Here is a 16,329-nt window from a genome sequence, read left to right on the forward strand (position 1 = left end):
TCCATATTCCTGAATTTTTACTTCTTTGCATTTACCTGTCTCAGTTTCCTAAATCCATTATATTTTTATGGAAAATGTGTTCATTTTTTAAATGCCCAGCTTTGCCAAAACAAAGCTTTCTTATCATGATACTTGTGCAGCTTTTTCCTCTTGTAAAATAGAACAGAATTAAAGACAGAAAATTTGTTGGTTCTACTTTCTAACACTACTATTGCCTGGTTGTGGTAAAATGGAGATGAGCAATGGCCTAAGAAGGAAAAGGAAATGTTTCCAGAGAATTCCTCCAGCCCTCTTTTGACATTCTTTTGCCTAGCTTTAGCAATACACTCCTAGTGGAAAACATAAAGGCCTATAATGGCCCAACTGTATAAGAAGGAAGGAAGAAAGAAAGGAAGGGAGGGAGGGAGGAAAGAAGGAATAAAGAAAAAGAGAAAGTAAGAGAGAGAGGGAAAGAAAGAGAGAAGAGGAAGAAAGAGAGAAATAAAAGAAAGAAGAGAGGAGAGAGAGAGAGAGGGAAAGGGAGAGAGAGAGCGGGAAGGAAGAAAGGGAGGAATGGAGGAAGAAAGGGAGAGGGAGGGAGAGAGAGAGAAAGAAAGAGATAAGGAGAAAGGGAGAAAGAGAGAAAGAGAAAGAGAAAGAGAGAGACAGAGAGACAGACAGACGGACAGACAGACAGACACTGACCACAATAATATGTTGAACTTCCAGAAGGAGAGAACAAACCTATGGATACTAGAGATGGGAGGGAAAGAGGGAAAGGGTTTGGGGAGTGAAAGGTCCAATAAAGGGCATAAAGAAAAATCTTGTAAAAAAAGTTTGTGTAATAATGAATGTGCTAATAATAAAAATTTAAAATTAAATAAATAAAAGCAAAATGAAGTTTTCCATTAAAAAAAAAAAAGAATCAAATTAACCAGCTTTATTCTTTTACCTTCTCTACGAAAAAGTACTTTAATTAAGAAAACTACCTGTCTGGGCTCACCATGCCCGCACCTCGGGGCCCACCTGGGGACCTGGGGCATGAAGAAGGGGACCAGACCACCCTTCCACAACCAGGCTCACCATGCCAGTGCCTCACAGCTCACCCAGGGACCCAGGGCATAGAGAAGTGGACTGGACCCCCCTCCCACAACCAGGCTCACCGTGCCAGCGCCTCAGGGCTCGCCCAGGGACCTGGGGCATGGAGAATGGGACCAGACCCCCACACACACAACAAGGCAAACCACCAGCACCAAGGAGCATGCCAAAAATATCTCCTCCATGTGGGTTGTCCACCACAGCCACCACAACAACCATGGCTGTTGCGAAGGCGGGTAGATGCCACAACCACCACGCAGACGGTCTGCCAGCCACTGGAGTGCGTTAACACAAGGAGAGTCACCAGCAGAGATAAAGAAAGGAGGAGGATGTCTCCCTCCACAGAGGCCATTTCAGAGTGATGGAAGAGGCATATGCTCTATGATAGTTTTGGGGGACCTGATCACACCTGTCAGCATTGGACAGATCATTTGGGCAGCAAATCAACAGAGTAATGATTATTCTTTCAGAGGGTGAGAAGAAATCTAGGGTGATTAGAGGGTGGAGGGGGGAGGGAAAGCGGGATGGGGAAGGATTGGACAAGAGGCATAAATAATAATTACGATTTGTAACAATATATGTACTAGTAATAGTGATTTGATCAACATATCTCAATGTGGAACCCCCAAAATTTGTATAATCAATTTTGATTCTATAAAAATTTAAAAAAAAAAAAAAAAAAGCATGAGGTAGACCAGTGGATTTTTAACTTAGCGTATAAAAGTTCATTGATACAATTTCAGATTTCATATTGCAACTAACCTTTAGAAACCATCACTCGTCAAGTTTTGTTGTAGCATCACAGAAGAATATCTACAATTACCTTTATTTATTTTTATTTTTACTTACTTTTTAGTTAGAGTTGTATATATTTTTTTAAACTTTTAATAAAATGCTCTGTCCTTTAAAAAAAAAGAAAAAGAAAACTGCCTGTCTGAAATCTAACTACTGTTTGCTTATCAAATACAATAAATCTATAAAGGACTATTTGGCAATCTGGGAATGGGGGAAGCTAATAGAAGTATCACTCAATAGTCTAATTTGTATATTTTGCAAAACGGCCCTTGTGATTGTGAAATACCCCTCACTCTCACTATTGCAGAAAAAAGCCAAGACTGTCATTTTGCATAAATGCATTAACATTACATGCCATTTCTTGGACATATTAAGAGTCAAGTAGCTTAAATATCTCTCACATGTTGCTTTCAAAGGACAAATAAAGCCTAACTAAAGAACTGCAAAATACTGCCACACATCCTTGTGTAACTGAGATTTTTTTTCCCTGAATTTCTATATCTAATGTAGCATTTTACTAAAATATCTACGTGGGAGACATCTTTAAGAATTCCACCCACCTTACAACACCACTCCTTACCTGAAAACAGCCACCAAATCCCTAACTACCATGTACTTGCTACATAACTGTTTCCCTCGCAAAAGCTAATGGTATCAAGGGGCAATTCACATTATATCAAACCAAACAGAATCTCTGTCCTAGGAACTGGAAATATAGTCAGGCAGTTTAGGCTGGCTGGTTAAATAAAGGAGATTAAAGCTGTGGAGCGAATAAACAACAGCTAGTTGACAGAAAGGGAATAAAGCAGACACAAAAAGAAAGAAGAGATGGAAATCTCATTTCTAGTCATGTCTTGAGACTCAGCTACTATCTCACCTTTGGGTTTCTTGAAACCCATATGTCTTTGCTATAAATCCTCTTGCATTTCTCAAAGCTAATTGATTTAGTTTCTAGTACTTAAAAGCAAGCAGTCCTAGCCAATATAACCCACCTTCACCTTCTTCATCCTCTTCACCTTCTTCCTCTTCATCTTCTTCTTCCTCCTCAGGGATACTGTCTACTGTATGGCGATCATCCTCATCCTCATCCTCTTCTTCCTCTACATCCACATCATCTTCATCATCATCTCCTTCTTCTTGCTGTTCCTCTTCTACTTCTCCTTCATCAGAATATTGACCTTCTTGGGGAACAGAATTCCGATCAGGAGAAATGGGCTCAAAGTAATCTTCCCTATGAGGAGCATCCTCTTCCTTGTCACCAGACACTGAGAAATTGAGATTTAAGGGACAGGTTACTTTAATGGTTTAAATAATATGAGGCAGAAGAATATTGCAACTACTTAATGACATTTTGGATGGTGCAGCTCATATACACCCTTTTTTTAAAAAAGTGATAGAATTACCCCCTGTATCTGTGGGTTCTGTATCCATGGATTCAACCAACCACGGATCAAAACTTTTTTTAAAAAATTGCATCTGCACTGAATATGTAGAGACTTTTTTTTTCTTGTCATTATTCCCTAAACACTACAGTATAAGGGCTGGCCGGTTAGCTCGCTTGATTAGAGCGCAGCCTTGTAACACCAAGGTCAAGAGTTCAGTTCCCCATATCCCCCCAAAAAAACCAAAAATAAAAAACCCCAATACAGTATAACTACTATTTACATTGTACTAGGTATTACAAGTAATCTAGAGATGATTTAAAGTAGTATGGGAGGATGTACATAGGTTATATGCAAATACTAAGCCATTTTATATCAGGGACTTTAGCATCCACAGATTTTGGAATCCACGAGAGGTCCTGGAATCAATCCGCCATGGATACCAATCCACCAGGGATGCGACTGTACTTGCTTTTAAAAAAATATGACGAGTATATGTTGTACAAATTCATACAGTACAAATTAATCAAGTATACTATTCTATGTTCCAGTACCATAAACTAATCCTTTTCTTTTTAGCTATTAAGTAACCATACAGATTTTTACCTCTTCCAGTGCATACTACTTATTTTTAACTAGCACTTTTCTGGACATATCACTATAGCATATTGACACTTTATTTTCAAAGCAATGTTGGCATAGCTTCAAATAAATAACTGATTGGTTTTATTTTTAACAAATTCACCTGTCAACAGAAAAACACTAGGAAATAATGAACAGAATGAAAGTAGGGTGGGGAAGGGTGGGACATCCAACAGATTTGATGACCAAGAAAAAAAAATTTTTTTAAACAAAAGAAAAAAAAGATTTATTTGTTTACCAGCATCTAATTTCCTCTCTTTAACCAAAAAGCGCTATTAACACTAATCAGGGGGAAAACCCTAGCACTAGTTTTATTTATACCTGGCAAGGGCATGGGATCATCTTCATCATCATCAGGTGGAGGGGGTCCTGGAGGAGTTCTTGGTCCCCTTGGCTGTGGTCTTGGAGGGCTTCCATTAAACTGATCTTCCTTCTCTCCATCAGCTAGATTTTGATTAAAGACAGAAAAAGAACTTTCAAATAACTAAAGTATAGTGAAGTGAATGCATGAAAAAATGCTTCTCATCATTTCAGTTTTTCATCCTCAGAATTTATTGATAATAAACTTTTCTTTCCTGTATTTTAACAGAAATTTTGCTAATTAATCTATATTGGTAAAGTTAGAATTTATGACTTCCCATATAACAAAATATAATGTATATACTCTTAGGCATAATCCTAGAGAAATGAAGACTTATTTTCATGCAGGAAAATGTACAGGAATGTTATGCTTTGTTATAGCCAAAAACTGGAAACTACCCAAATGTCCTTCAACAGGTGAATGGCTAAATAAATTGTGCTACATCCATACTATGTAATACTATTCAGCAATAAAAGAAAACAAACTATTTATATACACAACAAAGTAGATGAACTACAGGGAAATTATGCTGAAGGGAAAAAGTCAATCTCAAAAAGATACTCCTGCATGATTCCATTTATGTAACACTTGTGAAATAATACAATTATAGAGATGGTGAACAGATTAGTGGTTGGCAAAGGTGGGAGATGAATGGGATGGATATGGCTATAAAAGGGTAACACAAGGGAATCTTGTGGTGATGGTACAGTTAAGTATCTTGATTATGGTGGTGGTTACACTAGGCTACACACAAACACACACACAGAGAAATGAGTGCATGTCTAACTGATGAAATCTGAACAAGCTCTACAAATTGCACCAATGTCAATTTTCTGGTTATGATATTTTACCATAGTTTTTTTTTTTAAAAAGATGACCGGTAAGGGGATCTTAACCCTTGGCTTGGTGTTGTCAGCACCATGCTCACCCAGTGAGCAAACCGGCCATCCCTATGTGGGATCCGAACCGGGGCCTTGGTGTTATCAGCACCGCACTCTCCCGAGTGAGCCACAGGCCGGCCCAATATTTTACCATAGTTATAACAGATTTTAACACCAGTGGAGACTAAAGAGTATGCAGAGGACTTCTCTGCACATTTTTTTGCAACCTCCTGTGAATCTGTAATTATTTCAAAGTAAAAAGTTAAAAATACACACACACACACACACACACACACACAGGGTTTTCAAAAAGTTCATGGAAAGATTCGTATTACCTTTAATTCCACTTTTCCATGAACTTTTTGGAGTACCCTTGTGTTTGTGTTTGTGTGTGTGTGTGTGTGTGTGTGCATAAAATGCATGAGCTTACATGTCAATTTTTAAACAAGTCAGTAAATGATAAGACTAAAGACAAAATTAGGCATATGCTGTATAACAACACTTTGATCAATAATGGACCACATATATGACCACAGCTATACTATACAGCATAGGTGTATAGTAGGCTATACCATCTAGGTTTGTGTAAGTATACTCTATGGTGTTTCCACAACAATGAAATTGCCATACAACGTCTTTCTTAGAACATATCCCCATCATTAAGTGACATGATTGTCTGCATAAGTAAAACATAACTCTCTACCCACAAAGAGCTCACAGTCTGGTAAAAAAGACAGATAAGCACAGAAGAATAAATGATTAAAAGAAAAAATGAAAGATTATCTGTGCTTAACAGGTAAAATATAAGAAAAGAGATAAAAGCACTGTGATCACATCAGAGAAAAAAATCTCATATCGCACTATTATATCAAGATTAAGAGAAAGGTTATTTTATTTGTGCTCATAAAATGATAACTGTAAAGCAAAATATTCTTCCCTAGTGACCTCAATTATAATTTCAAAATGTATTCCTGAATCTCCTTATTTCAGCTCTTTACAGTGATTAATAATGGAGTAAAAACAAGAGACCCTGGGAAATGTGAGCCCAGCTGCCTGACTTACAGAAGGAAAGCCACTGAAGTAAATTGACATTATTTTTCTTGTTTTCAGTTAAGAAGCAAAACGTTCTCAAGAAGGAGGAAATCTGCATTAGTTAAGATTTATACATCTAAACAAATCTGAAATGCACTCCTGAAAACAATGCCATTAACTTAAGTATTCCAGGAATACACACCAAGCTTCCCACCTATGCTTCAATTCTCATTTTTTGAAATTTTGGGGGTGCAGCTGGACAGTACAAGGATCCAAACCTTTGACCTTGATATAACACCACATCTAACCAACTTAGCTAACTGGCCAGCCCATTTCAATTCTTTTAGAGATAATTTTGATAGTAAACCATGAATAATCACTGGATTGTATTATCATTAATATATTTAAGTGTGGGGGAGGAACAGGTCAATTTTATTTTATTTTTTTTTTTTTTTAAGTCACCCACAGTTGCACCATTTCAACACAATTATTTTTACTTTTAAACATTCCCTTCCAATGGCCCATATGTATATATTTTTTTTTTTTTACATAGACATACTTAGAGTCTGTTTTATAGTGCTGTGTTTTTTTTTTTTGTCTTTTTCCGTGTCCGGCAACGGATCGCAACCCTCAGTGTCGCCCCCGTATCGCCCTCGTACCGGACCAGGACCGGCAATGGGATCGCAACCCTCGGTGTTGCCCCCGTGCCTCGCTCAGCCAGTGAGCGGGAACCGGTCTGTATGTGGGATCCGAACCCTCGGGCGGGAGCGCCACCACGCTTCCCAAGCGGCGCACTATCCAGTGCGCCACCAGGCCGGCCCGGAACAGGTCAATTTTAAAAACCCTCTAGGAAAGCAGAGGAAGAAAATAAAATGCAAACACTTCAACGTAAAAAGAAATCCTTATAGAAAAGAATGGCAGACTGACAGATATCACGCCAAGTCTTAAGCAATGTTCAAAAGACAGAAGAGCTCTTTAAAGTACCTTTTCTTACTTTAATGGATATGTTTCACTGGCAAAAGCAAACTTAAAATTCTTACCATGTTTTGGATTCCTTTTCAAACTTGGCTGTGGCTGGGGAGGTGGCGGAGGTGGAGGTGGTGGTGGTGGAGAGTCTCTATCATGACTTATCACTCTATCCACTGATCCGTATATTGCCAGTGTCAGACAGTTGTACCAGCCTCTCAGCACCAGACCATCAGTATTCACCTGATTTTTAGGGGGGAAAATCTTTCAAATTAGTCTTTTAATATACAAAAACTAAACTGACATCAAATAGTTTGTGGTTCAACTAAGTCTTTAAAAGTATGCTGAAGATGAAAAGGGCAATACTGGTGAAATTCACTGAGAAGCACAGTTTTGATATGGCCCTCCAGAGTTACCATAACTAAACCTTTCCTAAGATTACATCTTCCCAGTCCTATACTTTTTGTCAACCTGTTCCAAAAGCATAACCAGACTCCCAACCAAGAGAAGAGAAATGAGACTGAAATTAAGTGGGAGTTATTGCTAATTAACAAACCCCAATACCTACAGGGGTAATGGAAGTGAACAAAAGCACAAATTATGCCCAGTCTCAAGAATGATAAAGTCCATAAAATTCTACAACATTCTTTTTAAATGCCCAAATCATACATGCAGATATATTTTATGTACCCACATTGTAAGGGTACCCAGTGGCATTAAACAAATTGTTTTTGCAAAGAAAATTTCTCCAAAAAAGATCGAAGACTTTATCAATGCCAATAACTTTCAATATTTCCTTATAAAATAAAAATAACAATTTTATGCTTTTCAAATCTTACTTACATTAATCAGTAGATCTTCACAATAACTGTGAAAGGTACTCAGAGCAAATACTATCATTCCCTTTTAACAAATAAGAAAATCAGTGTCTGAAAAAGAACCTACACTAGAAACCAAAGCCCCTGACTTCCGAGTTCTTTACACTCCAACATACTGGGTAAAGATGAAGTAGTAAGTGTTACTGGGGCACCTTCTGCAGGCAAAGTAAGGAAGAAAGAAATTATTATTCTCCTTGCTAGACTGTAAAGGGAAACAGGGACCAGAACAGGCTCAAAGACTATTACCAGGGATTGACAGACTGTAACCAAAAATCCCACTGTAAAGAAAATAAAGAGATAAGGAAGATAACTTTTAGTCTACACAGGTTGCAGAGGATTAAACACTCATGCCCCTAAAAAAACAGCAAGCTCAGTAGTCCCATACTAGATCACAATTATTTTTGCACTTCAGATCTTCCACTAGAGCTTCTAGAATGCCATTTGGTATATCAAGAAGAAATGCATACTTTAGAAAGACGTGTAGTCTTTCTTTTAGTAAGAAAGATGTGACATATGTATTCTTTTTAGAAATCTTAATTAAGGCACAGTAGTGTCTAATAACAATTTACCTGTCTATCATCTTCTGAACTTGTCTACTTAAATAAAAGAAGGTAAAGCGCAAATGCTGGCCTCTTCCTGAATCAAATATAAAGTTAGGGGAAGAAAGATCTTTACAAGTAGAGAGTGACATTATAATGTCTTTGCTCCATTAAAATAGCTTCTTGTGGGCTGGCCCCGTGGCGCACTCGGGAGAGTGCGCTCCCGCCGCGGGTTCGGATCCTATATAGGAATGGCCGGTGCGCTCAATGGCTTAGCGCGGTGCAGGCGACACCACACCAAGGGTTGCAATCCCCTTACCAGTCGTAAAAAAAAGACAAAAAACAAAACAAAACAAAACAAAATAGCTTCTTGATGCAAGAAGAATCAGATGAGAAACGATGACATTCTGCTGCACTCGAACCAAATAAGCTGACATTCTGCAACACTGATTTGAGTGGATCAAAAACTTAGAATGAAAGTGAGAACAAACAGTGACAAGTTGAAAACTGACTTCTACAATTACCTTTGAGTTGGGTCTAAAGATGATGGAAGTATTCTCATCATATTCCAGGCTGCCAAAAGAGTAGGAATAAATATACAGGCTCAAACACTGACCATCACAATTCATAAAGTCTTTCTAGATTCAAATATTTTGACATAACCAAATGCTAGATTTTTGATTTAATAAGCCACAAAATTTAGATTTAATTTATTTTCCCAAAATGTTATCAAGAAAAAGAATAAATCAAACCCCCCAGAGATTCTGACTTAATTGGTTTAGGGTGAGTATGGACATCAGTATTTTTTTAAAAGCATCCCAGGTAATTCTAATATATAGCCAGAGTAGAGAAAGATTACATTATAGTCTTACAAAAATGTATAGTAGGACCAAAATATCAAAAAAAGCACCTATTTTTATCAGGTAGGTACTGACATAAGAAAAATATTACAAAATATTAAAAATCAGCTGCTTTAGATTACCTAGGTTTCCCTTCATTTAAATAAAGGTTAAATTGTCAATATAATTTAATAAATGAGAGAAGAATCAATAACAGAATGACTGAAGCCTAAGAAACGGTTAATTCCTGACAGGAACAGAAATATTTTCCATTTTTAAGCTGCCTTTTCATTTTTTTATTTAATAAATGAATTCCATGTAAACTTATTTATGGCCACTTTGTTTGCAGACATCACAATAATCATTTTTAATAATACCAAGCATGTATTAAATAATCCAAAAAGGCAGTATCTAAGAACAAAAATCTCATTTTTCAAAATGTGGCTATAGAATTTTAAATTGTGCAGTAGTGTAATGTAAGAGACACATACAAAATATTAGCTCCCAATGTGTTTGTATAATTTTTTTAAGAATTAAAAAGCAGGGCTGGCCTGTTAGCTCAGTTGGTTACAGCGCAGCCTTATAACACCAAGGTCACAGTTCGGATCCCCGTACTGGTCAGCTGCCAAAAAAAAAAAAACAAAAAAAAAACGCAGCAATCTTTTCCAAATTAGAAGATTACTATCAAACCATGAGATAATATTATGTGCATAAGAAATGCATACGTGAGTAAAAATGCAAACAAAAGATAGCTACTATTTCACACATTTACCTTTTTATTTTGTAAATAAACTCAACATCTCCTTAGAGGTCTGATCTTTAATATTCCAAATTAATAAAATTAAATCCAGAGTTCTTGGGTCTAACACCATATACAACCTTTTTTCTTCAAGAATAAAAAGGTTTTGCTTACTAACTAATGAGTTTCTGGTGAAGTTACCTAGCAGGTACATACCTTCCCAATCTATCGAAAACTGGGGCACTTGGTTTGCTTACATTGTTGAAGAATAAGTCTAATTGAAATGTGTGTGGTGATGTCTCCCTGTGAATGAAATAAAGTTGAAATGTCAGCCTTTGTAACAACCAATTCTTGAGTTAAAACAAAAAACATAGTAAATACAAAGTTAAGGGCAATTCTAGTTGTAGGATATAATATTCCTAAAATTTAAATAACAAAAATATATAGTTAAGTATGATATTTTATGTAATTTTATTCACATCCAATTCTCAAGTAGCCAACTGTTCACTTTACGTATTACTGAAAATAAAATGTTAAGTCATCAAATATCTTCAGGAGTTAACTAACTTCAAGCTGTATATTATAATTACAATTTGCTTTCAAGTTAATCCACATTAATCTAAGACTATAACAATAATTTTAGCATCAGAACCTTAAGTTGTGATTTAAAGTCTAAATCAAATTTTGTATAGCAGCAACTTAGACAAAGATTTTGAATTTTTTTTTGTAGATTATACAGATTAAAGACTATTTAATTTGCATTGACTGAAATCTTGCTACAATTGATGTAAACATACTGTATCACAGCACCCTTAGCTGAAATTCCTTAGGCTCAATTAAAAGCTTGACTTTAAACACTACATGCTTTGTTGTTGTTCATTTACATAAAAATCCAAAAGACAGAAAGTATAATGTCCAGAGTACTATCAAAGATATTCCCTCATGCACCTCTGTTAAAAGTACACAGGTGCAATCATTCTGAAAGGCAACATGGTAATAAAATTCAGGAGGCTGAAAATGTTCACACCATCTGATCCACTTTTTTCTAGGAAGTGTTTCTATGGAAACACTGATAGGGAAACAAAGATTTTTTTCAACAGGATATTCATAATATTACTTGTAATTTGAGAACTAAAAACCATGAAATGGGGCTGGCTGGTTAGCCTAGTTGGTTACAATGTGGTATTATAACACCAAGGTCAAGGGTTCAGATCCCCATACCGGCCAGCCGTCCAAAACATAAAAATAAAAACCACCTAATGGTCCCCATGTAAGGAACTAGTCAAAAAAAAATCACAGTATAGTTATTTGTCAGACTATGCAGCTATTACAAATCATCTATTCAAATAACATTTAATGATATGAAAGTATTCCTGACATGATTTAAATGAAAATAAAGGAATATACAAAACAGTACACAGTAGGGTCAGAGAAGTGCATACATTTACCTTACCCGAATTCACCTATACGTGCCCAACAACTTTCGTCGCTACCTCTTGCACTGTCTTCAAAATAGACCCTGGCATCTAATATCTCAAGAAAGGATAAAGGGCTGAAGGGCAAATTCTTTACATTTGTGCCCTCAAAGGCTCAGGTCCTGGTCACTGAACAGCAATTTAAAAAGTCAAAGATAATCTGACTGCACAAGACTTTTACCTTGCAACTTTGTGACTCCAAAAAACCTAACCTCACATGAAATACCACATTTACAAAAAGTAACAAAATAGGGCCGAGCCCATGGCGCACTTGGGAGAGTGCGGCGCAGCAGCGCTCCCGCCACGGGTTCGGATCCTATATAGGGATGGCCGGTGCGCTCACTGGCGGAGCGCGGTGTGGCCAGTCTCAAAAGGACAAAAAAAAAAAAAAGTAACAAAATCGGGCCGAGCCCATGGCGCACTTGGGAGAGTGCGGCGCAGCAGCGCTCCCGCCACGGGTTCGGATCCTATATAGGGATGGCCGGTGCGCTCACTGGCTGAGCGCGGTGTGGCCAGTCTCAAAAGGACAAAAAAAAAAAAAAGTAACAAAATATATATACAAACACACATACATGTATATACATATATACACATATACGAGTGGTCTTCAAAAAATTCATGGAAAGATTCATATTATCTATTAATTTTATTTTTCCATGAACTTTTTGAAGTACCCTCATATATATCTTAACAAACACACAAATACATTAAAAAATACATCAAATGTTGTTAGGATTCTCTCGGGATGGAGGGATTACAGGGATTTTAATCTTACCTATGCATTTCTGAATTTTATAATGATAAAAAACATTGCAAAGTATGCTGCACAAATATCATTTGATCTCTAACATTATTTTCAACCTTGAGATTCTAGGTTTCCTAACTCTTACATTCGTACTACAGTGTTAATATTTATTTTACTGTACTGTAACATATTAATCATGTATAAAGTTGTTTCTGATACTTTCAAATTTTGAATTAATTAAAACATGATAAGCTACTCAACCCCAGCTAAGAAAAAGGAAGAGAGATAAGAAGAGGGAAAATGTAATAATGGCAGAGATCCATTTTGCCCACTTGGTAGCCAGCCTCCAAGATGGCCCCTAATGACCCCTCCTTTCTGGTATTTGCATCCTGTGTAATCCCCTCCCACACTGTACCAGTAGAATATGTAACCAATAGAATAAGGTAAAAACAACAGTATGTCACTTCCAATATTAAATTATAAAACTCATTTACTGTGGCTTCCTTCTTGGGCATGCTCTCTCACTCTAGGATCACTCACTCTGGGGGAAGACATGGGGCTTCCCATGGAGAAATATTCCTGACAAGGAATGGAAGTCTCCTGCCAGCAGCCACATGAGTGAGCTTCTAGCAAATTCTACACCACCATTTAAATCTTCTGAGACTGCAATTCCGGCCTATATCTTGACTACAACCTCATGAATGAACCTGAACCAGCTAAGCCACTTCCAGGTTCCTGACCTTCAAAAACAATGTGAGATAATATATGTTTAGTTTTAGGCTGTTAAATTTGTTGTAATTTGTTATGGAGCAATAGATAACTAATAGGCCTTTTTAATCAAATGCAGTTGGCTGGTCCAACAGTAGGGGTTATCAGAACTTATTAACTAATGTTTACAGTTACTATTGTGTCACTAAAGTTGGTATACAACCCCCCAACTGCCAAATTTGACTGGCTTTAAAAAAAAAAAAGCAGTACAATTAGAGAAGACTGTTGGATATACTATCATTACCCATCTCTCCCATTCTACATACCTCTCCCTTTATAGGAAAAAAAGGAAGAAATGTGTAAGAAAACATGAGTTTTAATTTTCTTAAACATGAAAAAAATATATGAAGTCAATTATAATGATCCCTTACTATAAAAATACGTTTTGTATGTTTTAATTTTCAAATGGCACCTTTGAAGATTTCATATCTATTTCTACAAATAACCAACTATTTTTCACAATTATGAAGAAATGAGCCCTTAACTTTGAATTTGTCCCATAACACCACAAAACTCAGTTATCCGTAGCATACACAAAATGAAATGTGGTATTAATACATAAAACTAATACCCAGGCTATAAGCTAAAAACTCATGTAAGATGTATTTATTTATATATTCATGTTTCCACAGCTAAAATATGGCCTATATCTCAACTCATATAATCAAGGTAAGAAGATAGTGATTTATTCATGTTACAATACCAAATTCCATCTACAACTCCATATCAGAAACCATGTCTTATATTTTATTTCCCACAGAACCTAAGAAAGAAAGCATCAAATAATTGCTTACTAATTATAACTAATGGCTAATTTGAAGGTACAAATTTATTAAAAAATACATGCATCAGTCTAAGAAGATCACTACTAAGTCATGAAAACTGATACCATAAAATAATGTAATAAAAAACACATTTCTACATATTCAAACTAATTTATATTCATTTCCAAGGGAAAAGTTAGGTTAAAAATACTTCATCTACTTTATTATACCACCCAGAATACTGTAAAAAATATAAAACTATTTCCATGAACTAGTTAAAAAAAGTATGAATAAAGAAAAAAGCTGAAGTACTGCTTTTGAAGTATAGATTAGAAATGCAGTTGGTTCACCCTTATCCTGGTGAAAGACTCTGGTAGGTTCAATCCTCTTAGGTTTGCACCAAACTTTGTCTTATTTCATTATTTGAGACTGTGGTGTTTAAAAATTTTTTTAACCCCAGGAAACTTGGTTTCACTATTTCTTTGGCAACAATTACTAATAATTTTGAAGTGTTTGTGGTTGAAAATTAGTGGCTTTAATTTTTAAAGGTCCATTTTTACTACACAGCACTTGGCTCTCCATTGTGATCAACACGCAAGTTTTCCTACCTTGCTAGTATCCTCACAAACCTTGATTCTTTGTTTTGGAATATATTACACGGTCGTTTGGGGTTTTAGGCCCTTTTCTCCCAATTTTAATGTTATGAAAAATTTGCACATAATCTTTACAGAACCCCACAAACTTGGTAATACAATAAAATTTAAATCAGAGGCTTGTTTCATTTTATTTCTTATCTTTTTATACCATTTTATTAAAAGACTTTAATTGGTTGCTTTTCTTTTTTGTTTTTTTTGTTTTTGTGGCTGGCCAGTATGGGGATCCAACCCTTGACCATGGGGTTAACAGCACCACGCTCTAATTGGTTGCTTTTCTAAAGTTAAAAATAAACGTTTTAAACAATGCATGTGTGAAGATGCTTTTTTTTTTTTTTCCTTTTTGTCTTTTTTTCGTGTCCGGCAACGGATCGCAACCCTCAGTGTCGCGCCCGTACCGGACCGGGACCAGCAACGGGATTGCAACCCTCGGTGTTGCGCCCGCAACCTCGCTCAGCCAGTGAAGGGGAACCGGTCTGTATGTGGGATCCGAACCCTCGGCAGGAGCGCACTGTAGCAGTGCGCCACCGGGCCAGCCCCTGAAGATGCTTTTTAAAAAAAGTTTATTAATCATTCTTTAAGAATAAAGGGAAAAAAAAGAAAAATCTTACCTACTACTTAGGTGAAACAATTACTGTTCTCCACTTTAGGATGACATATACATTATATAGAAAACCTAGAGTCAATTACGATGCAGCATAGCCATAACTCAATAAAGTTTCAGGGTTTTATTACTGGCAAAATATTATCTTATATTTTTGAATTTAAGAATATGTTTTGAAGACAATCTTTAGACAAAAAAAAAAAATACTTCAAAAAGTAGAGTTGACTTACCCATATGCTCTATTGTCAGGCAGGCCACTATGGGCTCTTACTCCTGGAGGTATGACTCGGACTTCATTGATATAAACCACACATGGAAAACGAACCACGTCTATATGAGAACTTTGCTTTAAAAAAAAAAAAAAAAAGGGAGGGAATACTATAAGCAAAACACTGTTTATTCAAAATTTACTCATCTTCTATTTCATTTTTTTCATTCAGAATGTCAAAATAACCTTGAAAAAACCTCCATATCATTAAATATGTTTATAAAGTTATTATATTATTTACGCTGTATAAATCACTTTCTAAAAAACAGCTGATGATATAATGCACCCAGTCTTTCAATTTGTATAACATTTTCTGTAATGTATCTACCTCCCTGCTTAGACCATATAGACATACAATCTCTTATCTGAAACCTCTGGAGCCAAATGCCTTTCAGAATCCTGACTTTTTGGATTTTTAGAAAGGTTATATGATACAAACACTGCATATTTCTTAAGATTCCAAGTGGCTTCTGGGGTAGTACCTCATCATCAAAACATTAGTATTTCTGCAGCCACATATATCAACATTCACACTAAATAAAGACTATAACTAGCATCTTGTCAGTTCAGAACAGGTTGCGTGGCAAAATGAATTCAGGGCAGATTTTTCTGACATGTTTGAATTTCTGAATTAGAGATAAGAGACTGCAGATCTGTACTTAGATTAGCTTACTTTGCTAAAATTACATACCAACTAATACCAGGAAAGCCATTCAGGTACTGAAAACTTGAGGTAAACTCCCTCTGAAATTTTTAAAAATCCACAGACTAAGAGTTTATAATAAATGAAATAAGTAGTATAAATTATAGTTAGTATATACTTATCTCTGTATATCATGACACAGGATTAGACAAATGCAGCTCTTGCGGTCAATAATAAAAAAAGAATTCTCATGCTGTTTCTGGACTATTTTACATCAA

The 16,329-nt window shown here is 36.1% G+C and overlaps 1 protein-coding gene across 1 annotated transcript in view; it reads right to left on the reverse strand.

The window, feature by feature from the left end:
• The window catches only part of KIAA1429 (KIAA1429 ortholog), a 57,476-nt gene extending 41,995 nt beyond the window's left edge, over positions 1-15,481 (reverse strand). The window contains exons 1-6 of the mRNA XM_008582473.1: positions 15,371-15,481; positions 10,348-10,434; positions 9,078-9,126; positions 7,211-7,379; positions 4,218-4,340; positions 2,865-3,137 (exon numbers count right to left, since the gene is read on the reverse strand). Of these exons, the coding sequence (XP_008580695.1) occupies positions 2,865-3,137; positions 4,218-4,230 (286 nt within the window). The 5' untranslated portion in view covers positions 4,231-4,340; positions 7,211-7,379; positions 9,078-9,126; positions 10,348-10,434; positions 15,371-15,481. The remainder of the gene's footprint in view (positions 1-2,864; positions 3,138-4,217; positions 4,341-7,210; positions 7,380-9,077; positions 9,127-10,347; positions 10,435-15,370) is intronic.
• Positions 15,482-16,329: the final 848 nt, after the last annotated feature.

Source organism: Galeopterus variegatus, unplaced genomic scaffold (assembly GCF_000696425.1).
Source record: "Galeopterus variegatus unplaced genomic scaffold, G_variegatus-3.0.2 Scaffold2623, whole genome shotgun sequence".
Lineage (NCBI taxonomy): Eukaryota > Metazoa > Chordata > Mammalia > Dermoptera > Cynocephalidae > Galeopterus > Galeopterus variegatus.